Source organism: Carettochelys insculpta, chromosome 2 (assembly GCF_033958435.1).
Source record: "Carettochelys insculpta isolate YL-2023 chromosome 2, ASM3395843v1, whole genome shotgun sequence".
NCBI lineage: Eukaryota > Metazoa > Chordata > Testudines > Carettochelyidae > Carettochelys > Carettochelys insculpta.
In genome coordinates this window covers 80,096,039-80,112,193 of record NC_134138.1, presented here as the reverse complement: position 1 = coordinate 80,112,193, position 16,155 = coordinate 80,096,039, and the positions used below count along the sequence as shown (strand labels likewise).

The 16,155-nt window shown below is 40.2% G+C and overlaps 1 protein-coding gene across 1 annotated transcript in view; it reads left to right on the top strand.

Moving 5' to 3' along the window:
- LOC142008573 (chloride channel protein C-like) overlaps positions 1-16,155 on the top strand; it is a 115,555-nt gene that overhangs the window by 85,469 nt on the left and 13,931 nt on the right. Inside the window, exon 13 of the mRNA XM_074985804.1 lies at positions 2,519-2,698. Within this exon, the coding sequence (XP_074841905.1) occupies positions 2,519-2,698 (180 nt within the window). The remainder of the gene's footprint in view (positions 1-2,518; positions 2,699-16,155) is intronic.

The following is a 16,155-nucleotide window of genomic DNA, read 5'->3' as shown; positions in this document are numbered from 1 at the left end:
ACAGTGATATAACAGTGTTTAGGTAATGCCACTCTCAAATCCAGTATTGCATCCCTCCTTTACTAACTGCTCGTATGAGAAAGGTCTACAGGATCTAGATATTTAAACATCTGTCTTTTCAAGTCTAAACTATTTAAAGGGATGTTGAAGAGAGACTAAATGCAACTTAGAATTCAGCCTGGTCGGTGAGACCAAGGGGCGCATGTTGCATAATACATACAATTCCACTTTGGCTTAATGTCATTTGAAACAGCACCAAATCAGAAAGGTCTGAATTTGGTCACTAAGGTTTAAATATCCCTTTGCCATGTAATTCTGTTTTATAAACAATGCTGTTGCGTGCTTGTCCTTAAATCAGTGCTCTCGCTTAGAATCATGGACAAGTAAAAAAAAAAAAAATTACTACTGATATTGAACAGAAAGTCAGCACCAAGGGATGACATTTTTCCCCTTTAGTGAGTTGTTTCACATCTGTGAAAGCTAACATGATGATTCAGGCTCTGCAGCTACAATAGCTGTAATAGACTCTTTGTGATCCCAGGCACAGCCAAGAACAGTTAACCATATAACAAGCCAGCTGTTCCTCCTACACTAATGACTTTTTGAGGGAGCTTAAGGATGTACAATAATTTGAAACATCCATCCTGCATGCTAAATAGCAGTGTTGTGGGGTAAGGGGAGAGCAAAGCCCAGATACTCTCTGGTGGTAAAGAAACAATTTTTCACCAGTAAAAATAATTTGTAGAAGCTGCTGCTGTTCCATTGAAATCAGGTAACAGTGCTTTCTACATTTATTTTATTTTCAAATTATATGCATTTTTAATTTGCATTTTGTAATACAGCAAATAGTTAATCATACGTCTACATTCCAATTAGTATACTATGTGCTGTGCATTTTGAAGCATTATAACTAATTGTCTATGCAGATGTTGCTTACGATGGAAATATATAGTTTTTCAATATATTTTATGTATTTTAGTTAAGAGTAAAAGAAACAGGAATATTTTTAAAAACAGTTACCCAAATACAGTGATTTCGCCCACAACAATTCAGCCAGCCATCACATGGAGAGCAGCACCTTTACTTTGTGATTTTTTCCATTGGTTATGATTGGAAGAATTGATGTTATTCAATGAGAATGAGGATAGCAGAAGGTTCTACCAGCCTTATTTGCACTGAATGGCATTAAATTCTGCATGTAGTCCCACTGCCTTGCAATGTAAATATAACAGAACATGATCACACAATTTTTATTTGACCATAAGAACAGAGGATGGTGTGTTATGTCTGTTAGTTCCTAATGCTTGTGTGGCATCAGTAGGAACAGAGTACTGTGTGGGACAATGGGATATGCAAATGGAACACAGGAATTTTGCACTCATATATGACTATTTCAAAAATCCAGTGCGGACCAGCAGGGTTGGAAGCTCATGGTTCTTTCATGGCTTCTTAATGCCACATGGGAAGTTAGTTTGTTGTCTCAGTTCAGTTCCTCCTAGACAGGTGGCATCACACACAACTGCCACAACAGCTGGCATTAGTTAGTACCCTTGTTGTGACTCTCAAGAGGGAGGACCACAACAGAAAGCTTATAGCTAATGTGTTGTTCTTGCATGCCTTGTGGTGTTTTCAGGAAAGGTACATTGGTAAGTCAGGAAAAAAAATTTTGAGGAGTAAGGGGGTGAGCTGCGGCTAGACGCATGCTGGTACTTCGAAGTTTAAAACTTCGGAGTTGCCGTGAGGGGGAGGGGGGCGGGGCGGAGAATTTGCTTAACGAAGTGATGCCTATGCACAGCAGCCCTTCATTAGTAAACTCCCAACACCCTAATTACCAACCTTTCTTCGAAGGAAGATGGTATTGTAGACAGCCTATATGTCTTTAGAGGCTATTTTAGATGTTTGCACAAAATATCATTATTGTACATTGCTTTCTTTCATACAAAACAAATCACCTGCCCTTCAAATTCCTCCCACGGGGTGTCTATATCACTTGTAATTAGTGGGCAGCAGAGATACAATCCACGACAATCTTTCCCAGAACCTTAAAGATACTATAAGTGACTTTAAAAATTCCTTTCATTTGGTTTGTCAGTAATCTTCAAAGGCTCGTGCCCAGTCTCCACCTCTGAAAAGTACAGTAAAATTGAGTGGAAGCTTGAAGTTTACCAAATTACTTTAATTCATACTGTTTAATCTGGGATAGGTTTCTGGAGGATTTTAGTTCAGATTAAGATTTTTTTAAAGTGAGAAAAGGCATGGAAGTTGATGAATAACTTTTACAACATCCTGCCATGCATATGGTTGAATTCATCATATATCTTAACACAGAGAGAGGCAAAACTTGATAAGCAATTTTATTGGGTAATTACTTTTTTATATTTGCAAATAAAACAGATTGATTTCCATCTTGAAGCAATTTACTAACACATTATAAACTCGTCAGATGCTAACATGGTACAGTGAGCCTCATTTCCTGTTTACTAAATAATTCTTTGGATGTCTGTTTTGTGTCTTTCAGGTTAAACTTGGAATTGTTTTTTGCCAGTGATATCATGGAGCCTTATGTTAGAGTCCTCCACTTAAAGGAAAACATTGCCTCGCTGGCTCAACTTCTTGCTAGCACCAGCCATGGTGGATTCCCAGTGGTTTACAAAACCAATCCAGACCAAGAAGAAGTGTTCCTAGGAACTATTACAAGGTAAAACATTATAAAGCTATTTCTTGAAGTTGTGCGGCCTTTCCGGCCATCTTTCAGATTATCAAAGAAAAGTTTCACACACTGTCTTTATTAAAGTTATATGGTGTAAATACAGGGCTTGAGCTGGCTTTCTTTGAAGCTGACAGCAAAACTCCATTTGATTTAAGCAGATTTGGGACAGTCATGTAAGTCATATCAGATATTGTTTGGAGAGCTCCAAAGAGGTTCCCCTGTGTGGTATGTGTGGGTCCAATGGAAGCGGGAAATACCCTTCCTTGAAGGCTTACAAGAATTATAATACAGAAGAAATTGGGAGATCATACTAACCATAAAAATAAGCCAAGTCAGAAGAAAAGTAAGCCATTGAGTAATCACAATCATCTTCCTTTTATAGTGTATTCTTTTACTGGAATTAAGATAAAACACATCATAGTTAAAATAAAGCAATAAAGACGAAAGTGCAAACAACAGATTGCCATAAACAGGAATTAGTTTAAGCAAACTCTGTCACAGTGAGGACTATCAAAGAGAAAAGAAAATCTCCTGATAAAGAAAATATTGCTGGAACTCCATTGCATAATACCATAGGTTTGACTCCATCCCTGCGTGAATGGACCTTAAGATTTGTCTCTATTCTTGGGAAGTGGCAGTTCAGGAGTGGAAGAAATTGCAGCTTAATCAGAACCTTACATATTATGGGGCAGAGTGAGGGGAGAAGGAAAATAATTCACAAAAATGCTGGTAAGCATATTAAAAGCAATAAAATATTAATCCATATAATCACCATAGCATAAACATGCAGCTGCTCCATTTCATAATATTATAAAATCTTCAGTATCTACATAGTGTCTTTCATTGCACAAGTTCCTAAAATGCTTGAATCTTCACTAACTTTCCTTACAAACAAGTCCTTTCATCTGCTGTTGTAATTCTAGCACCACTGGGGTGGAAGTCAGGAGCTATTTAATAACAGCACAAGGATACAAATACTGTATCTAATTGAACTGATAGAATGAAGACAGAGGCTCTTCAGCTGAAATTTGGCTAGGATGTGTTCTTAGAAGTAATACTCAAAGATCTTTGTGAACTACCAGGTGACATCAATGAGATAGCGTTTATCTACTGGTAGAATGAATCCCTGGAACAAGAGTAAGGTCTTGTCTTCATCTACAGTGCTACATTGGCACCTCTGCACTGGTGGGCAATGGTGCTGTAGTGCAGCAGTGGATGCCACTGTGACCACAAGAGATGTTCTCCCTTTGGCTTAGATAATCCACTTGGCTCAGAGTTGGTAGCTTTGCCAGTGGGAAAAACTCTCCCATTGATGTAGGGCTACATACCCAGGGGTAGGTTAGTAGAACTGTGTCACTCAGGCTGTAGCTTTTTCACACCCTTGAGTGATGACATTATACCGATCACAGTTATGGATCCATAGTGTTGATCTGGTGTCTGGGAGTTACAACTAAAATCCTCTTCAAACTGACATATGAGAAACCTAGAAGGGTCACTTCAGAGATGTGTACAATAATCTCTTCATTCTGTTGGAAGGGTATTGCCAAGAAACATTGCCTCAGTTCCTCATAGGCCATGCTAATGACTGCTATAGATTGTTGCACAAAACCTGCTAGCCAAATTACTGTCCTAAAATGACGCTCAGCTTCAGGCACATTATTAACTCTTTTTTTTTTAAAAAAACAAACAAAAAACCCTCACATTACCACCTCCAGCTCTACCCTAATGAATTAGCATCAAGAAATGCGTATGAGTTCATGGGGGTGGGGTGGGGAAAGCCTGGTAACATTTAAATAACATCTTTTTCTGTGATTGCCCAGAAACCATCCTTCCCACACCCTAATCATTTGTGTGTTTTTCCTGAGGCCAATTGGAAGTAACTCTGCATGTACATAAGGTCCTCTTTAACATTTTAGTGCTAGCAACTTGAGATTAATGAGCTTTCAACAGGATCAGGCTGACCACGTATTTTGAGTGTTTCAGTTATTAAAGACTCACTCCCTACAAAGAAGAACACTTGATTTTAAACCTTGTATTTAGTATTTGTCTGCATGAATGCAGAACCTGAATGCCCTCAATCAGAGCCCTGTTTTGCTAGGTACGACACAAACACTTAACTCAAAGATAGTCCCTGTCCCACAGAGCTTACCATTTTGTTCTTAGAGGTCCATTTTCAAGTAAATAAACATAGTGATGCTTAAGTTTGTCCATTTGGTCATTTTTTGGGCTTACCTGATGGCTTTCTGGTTCCATAAAGTTTAGGTGAACCATTAAAGGGGAAGGGGGGAGGTATTGGAGAACATTTGCTTCAATAAAAATTCACTATGCTTCTCTGAGGGGGAGACACTGTATGGGATTCCCACAGAGAGACAAATAACTCCTTACGGGATTTTCTTGTACTGCTGGGCATTGCTTGGTGTCAAGTGCTTCAAACAGAATGTAGGCACTGATGAAGTGAAATGTCACATAAGCATCACCGATTTGCTTGTTCTCTCATGCGATTGCTCCCATGAATGTTGTTAATAGAGGATGAACCACTGAAACACATCTAATAGTTGACAAACTGCAGTCTGTGCTGGGTTGAAGATGTTGCATAACATAAACTAACATTCATTTATTTCCCAGCTGTCCACTGCAATAAAATGAGAACTCACGCTAACAACTGATCCAGCCAAATGTTCATTTACTGTCTCATTGTTTCCTTTAATTCATCATATTACCTTGCAGTGAAAGTTGTAGGCTGTCAGTGAATATTCTACTTTTGCATGCATAGCTTTATTCTCTGCACCATGGTTGGAATAACCAGCACATCTTAAAGAGAGACCCAATTTTATAGAACATTTCAAGCTAACAATCCTGGTAGAATAGTAGCTTGCTAAAAAATTTTCTGTTATTAATTTCTTTCAAAAGAAGAGTCATAGCAATTAGTACCGGATTTTATAGATGGATGAATGGAAATGATTTTCTAGAGAATTTGTGGTATTTTAATGTATTACAGTAAAACCACAAGTTATGTGGGAGTTGTGTTCCTGCAACCCCCGCGTAACTCAAATTTTTGTGCAAGACAGTGTGGGGAGCTGGGAACCAGGCTCTTGCTTGGTTCCCATCTTCTCACCTCTTGCGGGACCATCAGCCCACCAGGGCTGGTCACTTTCCTGGCTGCTTCTCCCTGTCTTCTCCCAGCCACACTGCTGTCAGGGAGAAAGGAATCTTAGCCTGCCTACCTCCCCACAGCTGCAGGCAGCTAGGCAGGCTGACATCTGCAGGGAAGCTTCAAGTTGTGCTTAACTCATGTTAAAGTGAGTTTTGTGCCACATGAAGCCGTGTATTTCAGGGGTTTACTGTATTGTGTCAGTCACAGCCAAAGGTTTGCTGGCCAGCTCATAATGCCTTGGTGAAATGCAAGTTGCGGGCAACTTCATTGTTCTGCTATGACTTCCCTCCGCCTTCATGAGTGGAATTCTGTGTAGTCATTGTCTGAATCTATCCAATGAATTTGTGAGGAGCCATGGGATCACAAATGACCACAGATAGTTAGGACTTGGTTTTATGACTTACTTCCTGCAACACAGGGTATGTCTACACTGCAATTAGACAGCCATGCCTGGCATATGACAGCTGACTCAGACTCATGGAGCTCAGGCTAAGGATCTGATTAATTGGGGTGTTCACTTCTGGGCTTGGTCTGCAGTCCAAGCTCTGGGATGCTCCCTCTTTGCAGGGCCTTAGATCCTGGGCTCCAGACCAAGCCTGTGTGTCTGCACCACAATTAAATAGCCCCATAGCCTGAACTTAAGACAGCTGGCATGGGCCAGACATGAGTTTTTAATTACAGTGTAGATAGACCTACAGTGTCTTGTAAGATCATGATGAGAAATATTTTAGAAGAGAGAAATATTTTAGAATATTTAATGCAGAGAGAAGAGTGCTATTTACTGAATCTAAAACCCATTCACTGTAGCTCCTTTGGTTGCATTTAGAGGTTTCTCATCCAACTACTGAAGCTGCCTGACTTTGCTGATGCTATGAGATCTGACAAGACCACAAACCAGGATGGTATGACTACAGGCAAAAATAATTTTTCTGAAATTTTTCATTAAAAAAAATGCACAGGTCACCAAGGTTTTCATATGGGCCTGTGTTGATGTTGCTGTTATCAAATATGTTTCCTCCATCACAAAAATGTATGGTAACGAGTAAAAATAAATCGGAAAGAGGAACAAAGAGGGGGAGAGAAATGGTTCAGCCATAAACTGTGGCCTAAACTAGCTGCCTTCATGCATCAGGCCTTGGCGCACACAATCTTAAAACTTCTTCTCATTTCAATATTCTCAGCCATTGGTGTTTCTTTACTATTTCTCCTCGTGAAATAGCTAGGGTTGCCCCTCAGTGAATATAAAACCATATACCAAACTTTTCCACACTTTGAGATGCTGGAGATAAAAGGTGCTGTATGTGGACAAAATATTATTTATTAGAAGTGTGAATTAATCTGCCTTTTTAACAAGAAAAGGCTGGTGAACTTTAGTTCTCATGAAAGCAAAGGAGAGAGCCAGAGAGTGTTGGCAGGCACTTTGGAAGCTTTCTCACACAGGTCTACAAATGCACCTCCGTGCTGACTTGTAACAAACACCCCTGCTAGTCCAACCCTGTTCAGACTCCCGGCCCTGTTTAGTGGAGCCAAATTTTATGTTAGCTTTTGTGATATGGACAAATATCCACTTGGGATTAGGATGAGATCACCACACTTATTTTTGCTCGGGTGACCTAAGCCTGAAGTCTTTGTCTTCCCTGATTGAGAAAGTTCTACATGAAACTAATAACAATTTTAGTCTTTTGCAAATATGTGTGAGAGAAAGGAGCTATAACTGAGCACAGGCTTCCAAAAGCAAAGGACTCCTTAGAGTAAGGATCTTGATGTTTTGCCACATGCAGTACACAGTGCAGTCCAGGCAAACCCACACAGAATTCAGATTGAGGAATGTGTGACTGGCAAACTGGATGCAAGGAATTAATAAGAATGGGGGGTTTATGCTTCTGAATATAGCGTATTCAGAGTCTGGCTTTAAAAAAAGCTCTAGGAGATTCCAGCCAAAATGGAACAAGCTGTGTTCTATCAGGGCAGGTGAAACAGGATGCTTAGCAAACACAGCAAATGAAAAGCATCATATAAGTGGGTTACCCCTGGGGATGGGGATGTTCAGAGGGCTGCAAATTGCATTGCCCTGGTTCCATGGAAGTAATTGCATTCAAGATGGGATTTACACTTGAGGGAGGCGAGAAGTAGTGCTGCTACCCTCCCATGGCAGTTTTTCAGGGGAGACCAGGGGCATCTTTAAACTCTTGCTGGGGGTCAGTAGGAGCATTTTCAGCAGAAGTTGCTTGGGAACTGTTCTAGTGCTCTCAGTTACTATAGATGCACCAGTGTCCTCCTGGGGGGACGGAGGGGTTCCTGGGGCTCTCAGTTCACTTTTGTGAGAACAAATGTAAATTAAAACTGTTTTTCCAAACACCTGTGGGATGTAGGTGATGTGCTTTTGTTGTAAGCATGATGTAATGGTATCACTGAGAGGTTGATACTAGAAGGATTACTCTTTGCATGTATTGTGTCACATATTCTAGGACAAAAAGCCAACCATGTAATATGAACCATAGTAAAAGTGAAATACTCTGGAGATGAATGAGTGTGAGAGAAGGATGTGGCTATGGGCAAAGCTGGCATATGGTGGGGAGCTGATAGTAGCTTCCTGACTCAAGTAGAGAAAACCCCCCTTTGCAGGTCTTCCTCTCCTACTGCCCCCTACTGTCCTTCCTGTGGCACCTATCATCTCATGCTTATTTGTCTCCTTCATGCTTGCTTCCCTCAGAAACCTTCTGCCACCATGACACATGCCTACTTCTTTCTTAGAAGTTCCTTCCACACACACTGCTCTGTGAGACACAAGCACCACGCAGACATGGTCTCCTCCGTCCCAGACACCTGACAACCCTCATGTGGGCACCATCCTCCATGATACCTAGCCCATCCACAATTTGTTTCGCCCAAGACACTGGCATTCTCCACTCCCATGCAAATAGTCCTCTCCAGTTTGCTCTCCTTTCCTCTTTGAGATGTGAGGGAATAGCTGGTCTCCTCCACAACCAGGGATAGCCTCTCAAGACTTAATGCCCCTTTCTTCATATTGTCTCAACATTCACCAAAGAAAAGCAGATGGATGGATGGCTTCTCCTGGCACAAATTGGTTCTTCTGCTTCCATTTGATGAGAGGAACCTGAGGTCTGAGGAACAGAGTTTTCATAGACTGAGTGCTTCCGATACTATCTTAATTGCTGTGGCTTTAAACTCTGCTCAGGGCGCTGAGTGTCCGATTCTACAGCTGTGTCATGGAGAATGGATACAGAGTGGCCTTGGAACAGCCTATCTGGATGTTGATAACATAAAACAGGCTAATTTCTTTCTGCCAAAACCTGCAGGGTTTGTGTCTTATACCATTTATCTGCTGGAAGGAGCAGAGGCACGTTTCCCTTTTCGCCTTTGCATCTTCACCTGCACAGCTGTTATCCATTATTTCCAATTCTAACTGAAGGATGTTTTTTAGGTTGATGTAGTTTGATTAGGAGAAGGTAATTACACAGAAACCACAACATCACGGAGTGTAAGCAGGACTGTACAAAATTTGTTGTAGCTAATGAGAAGCTGGCAAGATCTTGGTTTATTGCCAGTTATGCACTGAGTGGGAGATTTCTGGCATCATGCCCATGCTGTTTGTAAGTACTTTTTTCACCTTGGAAACCCTGTCTCCTGCCACCCCGATGTTCCCTGAGATGTCAGTGTTTGTGGTTGATGGAGATTATTATGTTTCAGACAAAAAATGAGAAAAGTACAGTGCTAAAATTTTTACTTCTGAAATGAAATTGTCACAAAGCCAAAAAACATACCAGTTTCACTTTGGCTACAGCTATTTTAGCACAGCTTTGGATATGCTACACAGCACAAGGAATCGTGTTGGGTTCTGGGTAATAGCCTCCACCTTATCAAACAACCTTAGCTTAAAAACTTTCAGGTAAACATATGAGTGATGTAGGTACCTAAGTCACTTTGGCACCTTACTGCCATTTTACACTTCCTCAAATTGAAAAGGAGGGCAGAAAGGTCAAGATTTCAAAAGAAGCGAATGATTCTAAATGTTTCTAATAATGGGTGCCAATCTTGAGACATCTTAAAGGTATCTGTATTTTTTTTCCCAGAGCCAGTGCTTGGCGTTGCGTGAAAATCAGGCTTCTTTAAAGTAGTTCATTAGTAGCTTCTGAAAATATTGGCCTAAAAGCTGAATTAGGACTCGATCTATCATATTGGTACCCAAATCATTTGACTAGTCTGAAAGTTCTCATGTGACTCCACTAAAACTCTTCTATTACTTGTAAGAATAAATCTCCTTTTGTGACTAAAGGTTGAAAGTTTGGACTCCTGGAGAACAGGAATACTGGTAGTTACCACTCACACAAACTGAGCTGCTTTGACACTCTCATGAAGAGCTCCTATACAGCACCAGATGTTAGTACAGGTTGTCTGGAACACTCGGGACTTGGCCGATGCCAGCCAAGAGAATCTGCAGGACCACGGCAGGTCAATATTATCTAGCATCTTACCAACATTTCCACTGCTCACTGGGCTCTTAGAAGACATTTAGGGGTAAATTACAGCTAAATAACAGCACAGAACACTAAGAAGCAGGACGGGTGGCTGGAAACAAACTTTATGGGATCATGAGAAATTTGGCCACATTCATGATAAGTGGTCATCTGGCTCAGTAAAATCATGCTGGATTATGGATATTACTGGATGAGAGAGTTTCAGATTAGAGAGGTTCAGCCTGTAGGCAGTTAGACCAGGATACAAGACTTAACCTCTGATATTTACAGGGAGTGCACTGAACTACTTAACCTTCAGTTATGCAGCCACTAGAAATGTCTGTTTGGCTTCCCATTTAGAGGACACCTTTGATGTCCACTGATGCACTTCACAGAGGAGTCCAAGCTTTAGTCTGGAGCTTGAACTTCTGATAACCTTCTGTCGTAGAGGCAAAGGTGCTACGAACAGAGGGAACCAAACTGCAGTTGTATTTGCAACACAGTTTTTTGTTGTTGCTGCTTTCTTTGTGTTGGGAGAAAACCAGGTACAGAACATGTCATAATCATAAACCTTCTGTTGGGGGGCCTTGTTTTGTATTCTCTACTCGTGAAATAGTAAGGAAAGGGGATGCTTTGTTTTCCTCAGTTTAAAGAGATGATAGAGCAGCTGTTCCAAGTAACAATAACGACACTATTGCTGAGACAAACATTTTCATCATGATGCATGGGAACACTAAATCCAAACCACATTGTTTAGCTATTGCATGCTTTCACTCCAGTAAAGGGGAATGTCACACAACTGAAAGTAAATCGAAGAGATCGTAGTTTAGAAAATATGACAAAGTTGAAAGCTTAAAGCTGTATTACACAGTAACATCCTTTAACAGGGAAATAATTGATCCAAAGAAGTGTATATATGTATATTTCATGGCAAGTTTATTAGGTCTGATTTGTCTCTGGTCAGTGAAGTGAACAGGAACCATTGTGAGTTCAGAGTTTTTGTGGCAAACACTTCAACAGAACAGGGTACAGAATGCTGACATGTACTGCTTGGAAAGGGATATGGCACTGTCAAGTTACGGATGTGTTCAAGTCACAGAAGCATAGCCATGCTTCTGTGACCTGCATGCATACGTAAGTGGGAACTCTTTTGTCTGCCCAGAATACTTAATATATAAAATTATTCTTTAGTGTGTCTGTGGGAAGATTTACCTTAATATCAGCAAATTCTCTCTGCTGGCACCCTCTGAAATAATTCCTCATTTTGTGAGTTGGAGTGCTTTTTCCTTCTGGCACTTTATTGAGAGGATACTAAGCTTAGATCCCAGGAATGCAAAATTACTCAATCTGATGCACAAGGCTGTGAAGTTTGTGCGATACACAGGGAGATAAATGTTTTGCAAAAAGAAGATTTTATTTTCTTCTGGAAGAACACGCATGGTTTTCACATCACCTTCTCTTCATAAAGACGATCCTTCTAGCACCAAGCAGTAGCAGAAATGAGGCAAATCACGGGCACTATACTTGAAAATGAAGAATTTAAGTCAAGCCAGCAAAAAAAGCATAGTTCATGTAAACTTTGTATGCATGTCTGCATATGGAGTAGTTGACGGCATATAAAGGTGCTTTTACAGCTATTTCAGTAGGAGTAAGGGGGCCTGAGAGCACATCATTTGCTTGTATGATGACATAGATTCCTAAGTTTGAAAAGCTGGCACTGTTAATTTCAATGAGAGATTAAAAAAAGATATAGTATATAGAAACCTAACATTTAAATTGGAACAACTCACTGAAAACAATCCATTGCTTATTTAGGTTGCCTGTTTAATTAAATCTAGTATGTTCAAGATATCTCTTTGACGATACATGTCTCCCCATCCTAGGATAGTGCAGCTCATGAATAATAAACAGAAGAGCTGGGGGAGGTTTTAAAGTTTGTGGCACAGATTTTTATTCCATATCTTAAGTGTGACACTTCTTACAAAGAATAATATTATTTGATACTTTCAAAATTCATTGGCCTATTTCATTATACAAATAATTGTTCAGGTGTTGCAGGATTCTGCCACACAGCCTTTTGGAGTAAGACCCAGAGTGCTGCAGAGCGTATTTGTGTAATTCAAAAAAACAAATTAAAAACGTATGCAGTCACATTGCAGTATGTGGGTGGCTTTTAGGTAAGTGCAGGCTGTTGTTAAATGTCGAAATCAAATATAGGCATGGGGAAAACTGGTGTGTGTATGGAAAGACTGATCACATATTTTGTCCCAGAGTTTAAATATGTGGTAAGTGCTTCTGAAATTGAAAATCTAGATGTTAGCAAAGCAGACTGAGGGGGAAACAAATAGGAATTCATTTCTGGGCTTTTACCTATTTTTAGAATCAAACCAAATGGGAACTTTTGAAGATACAGAAATATTAAGTTTGCATTTCCCCTTTGCTTTCCAATTCTATGTGATCTCTGCAGTTTCACATTGGGGCTAGGACTATTTGTCTAGTTATTCATTCACTCGCTTAAAGCAGAGATGGGGTCCTAATAAATATGTATCTGAGAACTTCACAACCTTGAAATATTTGACTTCATAACCTGTCATTGAGGTAGGGAAAATTAGCATCATTTCACAGAGTCACAAACTGAGGTATAGAGATTAAATTTCTTGCCCAAGGTCACACGGGAAGCCTGTGGCATAGGCAGTTTTTGATCCCACAGTTTGAGGAGCTCAGTCCAGTGCATCAACCACAAGACCATCCCTTTGGAAGTCAGAGTGGCCAAGTCTAATCAAAGACTGTTCTTACACAGTTTCCAACCCAAATTTGTTGGCTCAAGTGGTTTGGATAGACGCTGGCAACTTTGGCTGCATAACCTGAACTGACCCTCTAACCATTTTGAGACTTTTCCTGTCATAAATGAAAAATCTGAGCTCTCTAGTTTTGCCCTGTACCCAAGGATCTAGTCATCATCCCCTCACTAATCCTCCCCAAACCGAGTACATCACACTTCCATTTTTCAAAAAGTCAGTTTTTTCACAATTTAAAGAAGCACACTTGAAATCCCTCTTTCCGAATTTAACAGCAGCTATGGTAATACAAAGCGTACAAATAACTCAGAGAAGTAGGCCTGTTTTCTTCAAACCATTATCCTTCTTATAGTTTTGTCCATACATTCTTTCCTGTTGTATTATCTTGTGAAGGCCATCCTTCCGTGAGTGTTAGAACAAATGGTGAACATCCAGTCTTGCTGAGACCTCCATGCAGGGCTCTGAAGACCCATAATTCTTATTGACTTCTGTAACAAAATCAGTGGAGCTTTGACAACTTACCCCAGCTAAGGAAAGGTTTGCCAGTTTTGGTTGGAAGGTTCCATTACATAACATAATCTTTAATTAAAGGTTAACAGTCCTGGAAAATTGGCAACCGTAGCTAAAGATCTGCTTGCCAGTGCATTGGATGAGGCAATCAGTTGCACCCTGCACAATCAGGATCATTAGAGACCACAGACAGGCTTCTGTACCATTTCGTCGTCATGTTTTGAAATATATCTCTTTTACAAAGCATAGCTAGGATAAGGAGCCTGGTCTGAAGTCCATTGGAACGAAGACATGTCACTGGACCTTTGGATCATGCCTTAATAAAAAATGCAACAAAGAAATGGCCCTTTTTGTACATGGAGGGATAACTATAATTAAGTTCCTTCATTATGCTGTGCTTCATACATGATATATGTTAATCCACAGTTCTGCTCAAGCCACACATAGGTGATAAAATTCAGATGCAAAATGCACTTATAAGAAGCAGTGGAGGTATCTTTGGCGTACTAAGGCTGACAAATGGGGTTTAAATGTCTGTGAACAACCTGAAACAAATATTCCAGGTTCTCTAATTTTCTTAATAAAACCCATGGCAATCATTTGCATCCATAGCCAAATGATTTTGCCTGTGATAGGGTTATTTAATCTACTGTCTTTGTATTCATAAATATTTTTGAGCTTGTGTTCCTCTTAGGTCACTCCCCCTGTGCACAGAAATTGCAGTTTTCTCTGATAAATGGGTTTTTTGACAAATAAAGAGAGAGACACTAAATTGTCAGATACTTTTAATTCCTGAGTATCATGCTGAATATGACACATGGGTGTTGTGATGATAATGTGTTATCTTAATTATGTGTGTCCTCATCATGCATGTTTTGTAATAGATAGATTATATAAAACTGCAACAGCGCTTTGCCAGGGTATCTTTGAAATGAGATTCATTATTTACGAGTTTTCTTGCTTCTCAAATAAACAAAGAGTAAACGAACAATTGTTGAATCCAAGTTTGAATCCCAGCACTTCCTATTAAGTCCAAACAACAGTGTTAGGAACATGTTTGGTCTGCTCTTTCTAAGGCTTGATGATGTGATGGGAAGGATATTGTATGCAACTTCAAAGAGTGAGGTTGTTATACCTCAAAAGCATGACTTCTGGAGGCCCCAGTGAAAAAAAGTACACTCATTTTTCTCTTCAATATGCAGGATTTAATAGGGTTGGATTCTTATCAGAAATGTTCCAACAATTTCCTTCATTGTATTTGTGTGCCTTTTTTGAGTAGCCAAAATTCTCTTCCCAAGACCTGCTAAGTGACTCCCCACTGAGTTTAGTTAAGAACCAGTGTTGAGCAAATTGTGAGCTGCCAAAACCAGCCAATAAACCACTGGTGATGAGCAAATGTTTCTGCTCTTTAAGCTCATGGTAAATGTTTCCTGTTTTTTCCTTCAGTGGAAAGCAAAAGGGTTTGTATCATAGACAGACACAGACCATAACCTGGATCTGAACACACATGGAGTTGGGAAAAATAGCAATATAGACCAGAAGTTTATATGTGGGGACTATACTAGTTTGTATAACAATGTATTGCTGAATGCCACAAATACCATTCTGGCCCAGAGATAAGCCATACAGGTTTGCTTCCTGAAGGCTGCTATATTTCAGTGTCAGAGGGACAGCCGTGTTAATCTGTATCTGCAAAAACAACAAGAAGTCCTGTGGCACCTTATAGACTAACAGCTTTTTTGGAGCATAAGCTTTCGTTGGCAAAGACCCACTTTGTCAGATGCATTGGAAAGGAGGTTCCAAGGCAGGTCTAATTATACAGGCTCATAAAAAGAAGGGAGTACTAAATCAAGAGGCAGGCCAGAGTTGACGAAGTCAGTTCAGTCAGGGATGATGTGGACCACTTCCAGCAGCTGATGTGGAGGTGTGAACACCAAGAGAGGACAAACTGCTTTTGTAGTTGGCCAGCCATTCCCTGTCTTTGTTGAATCCTTGAGTGATGGTGTCAAATTTGCAAATGAATTAATATATTTCAGTGATAAATGAAATGATCCCACAGGAGTTGCCAGCTAAATACCGGGAGGCAGATCTTGGCTCAACTGTGCATAGTTCACAGTTACTTAATACAATTAGGAGGCTTGTGGAAAATGTTGCATAATGCAAACCAATACATATAACTGTGAGCAGGTGATCCGTGCAAGCCAAGGGCAAAATACAGTAAAGAGGACACATGCTACTTTACTGGAGTTTCTTCTTGGCCGTATCCTCTGTTGTAGTAAACACCACAGCTGCATCTACACTAGTGAGCACTTTTGAAATTTCAGACCCTCTTTCAAAAGAGAGCGCAGAGGATCTACACACACAGCATGTTCTTTTGAAAAGAAAATCAAAGGAATGTGCCCCAGCTTTTGCTCTTCCTAACTGGAAATAGGAAAAGCCCTGCCCCTTTTGAAAGGCTGTTTTGAAAGAAAACGTAGAGATGCTCCGCCACCTGCTCTTTCGAAA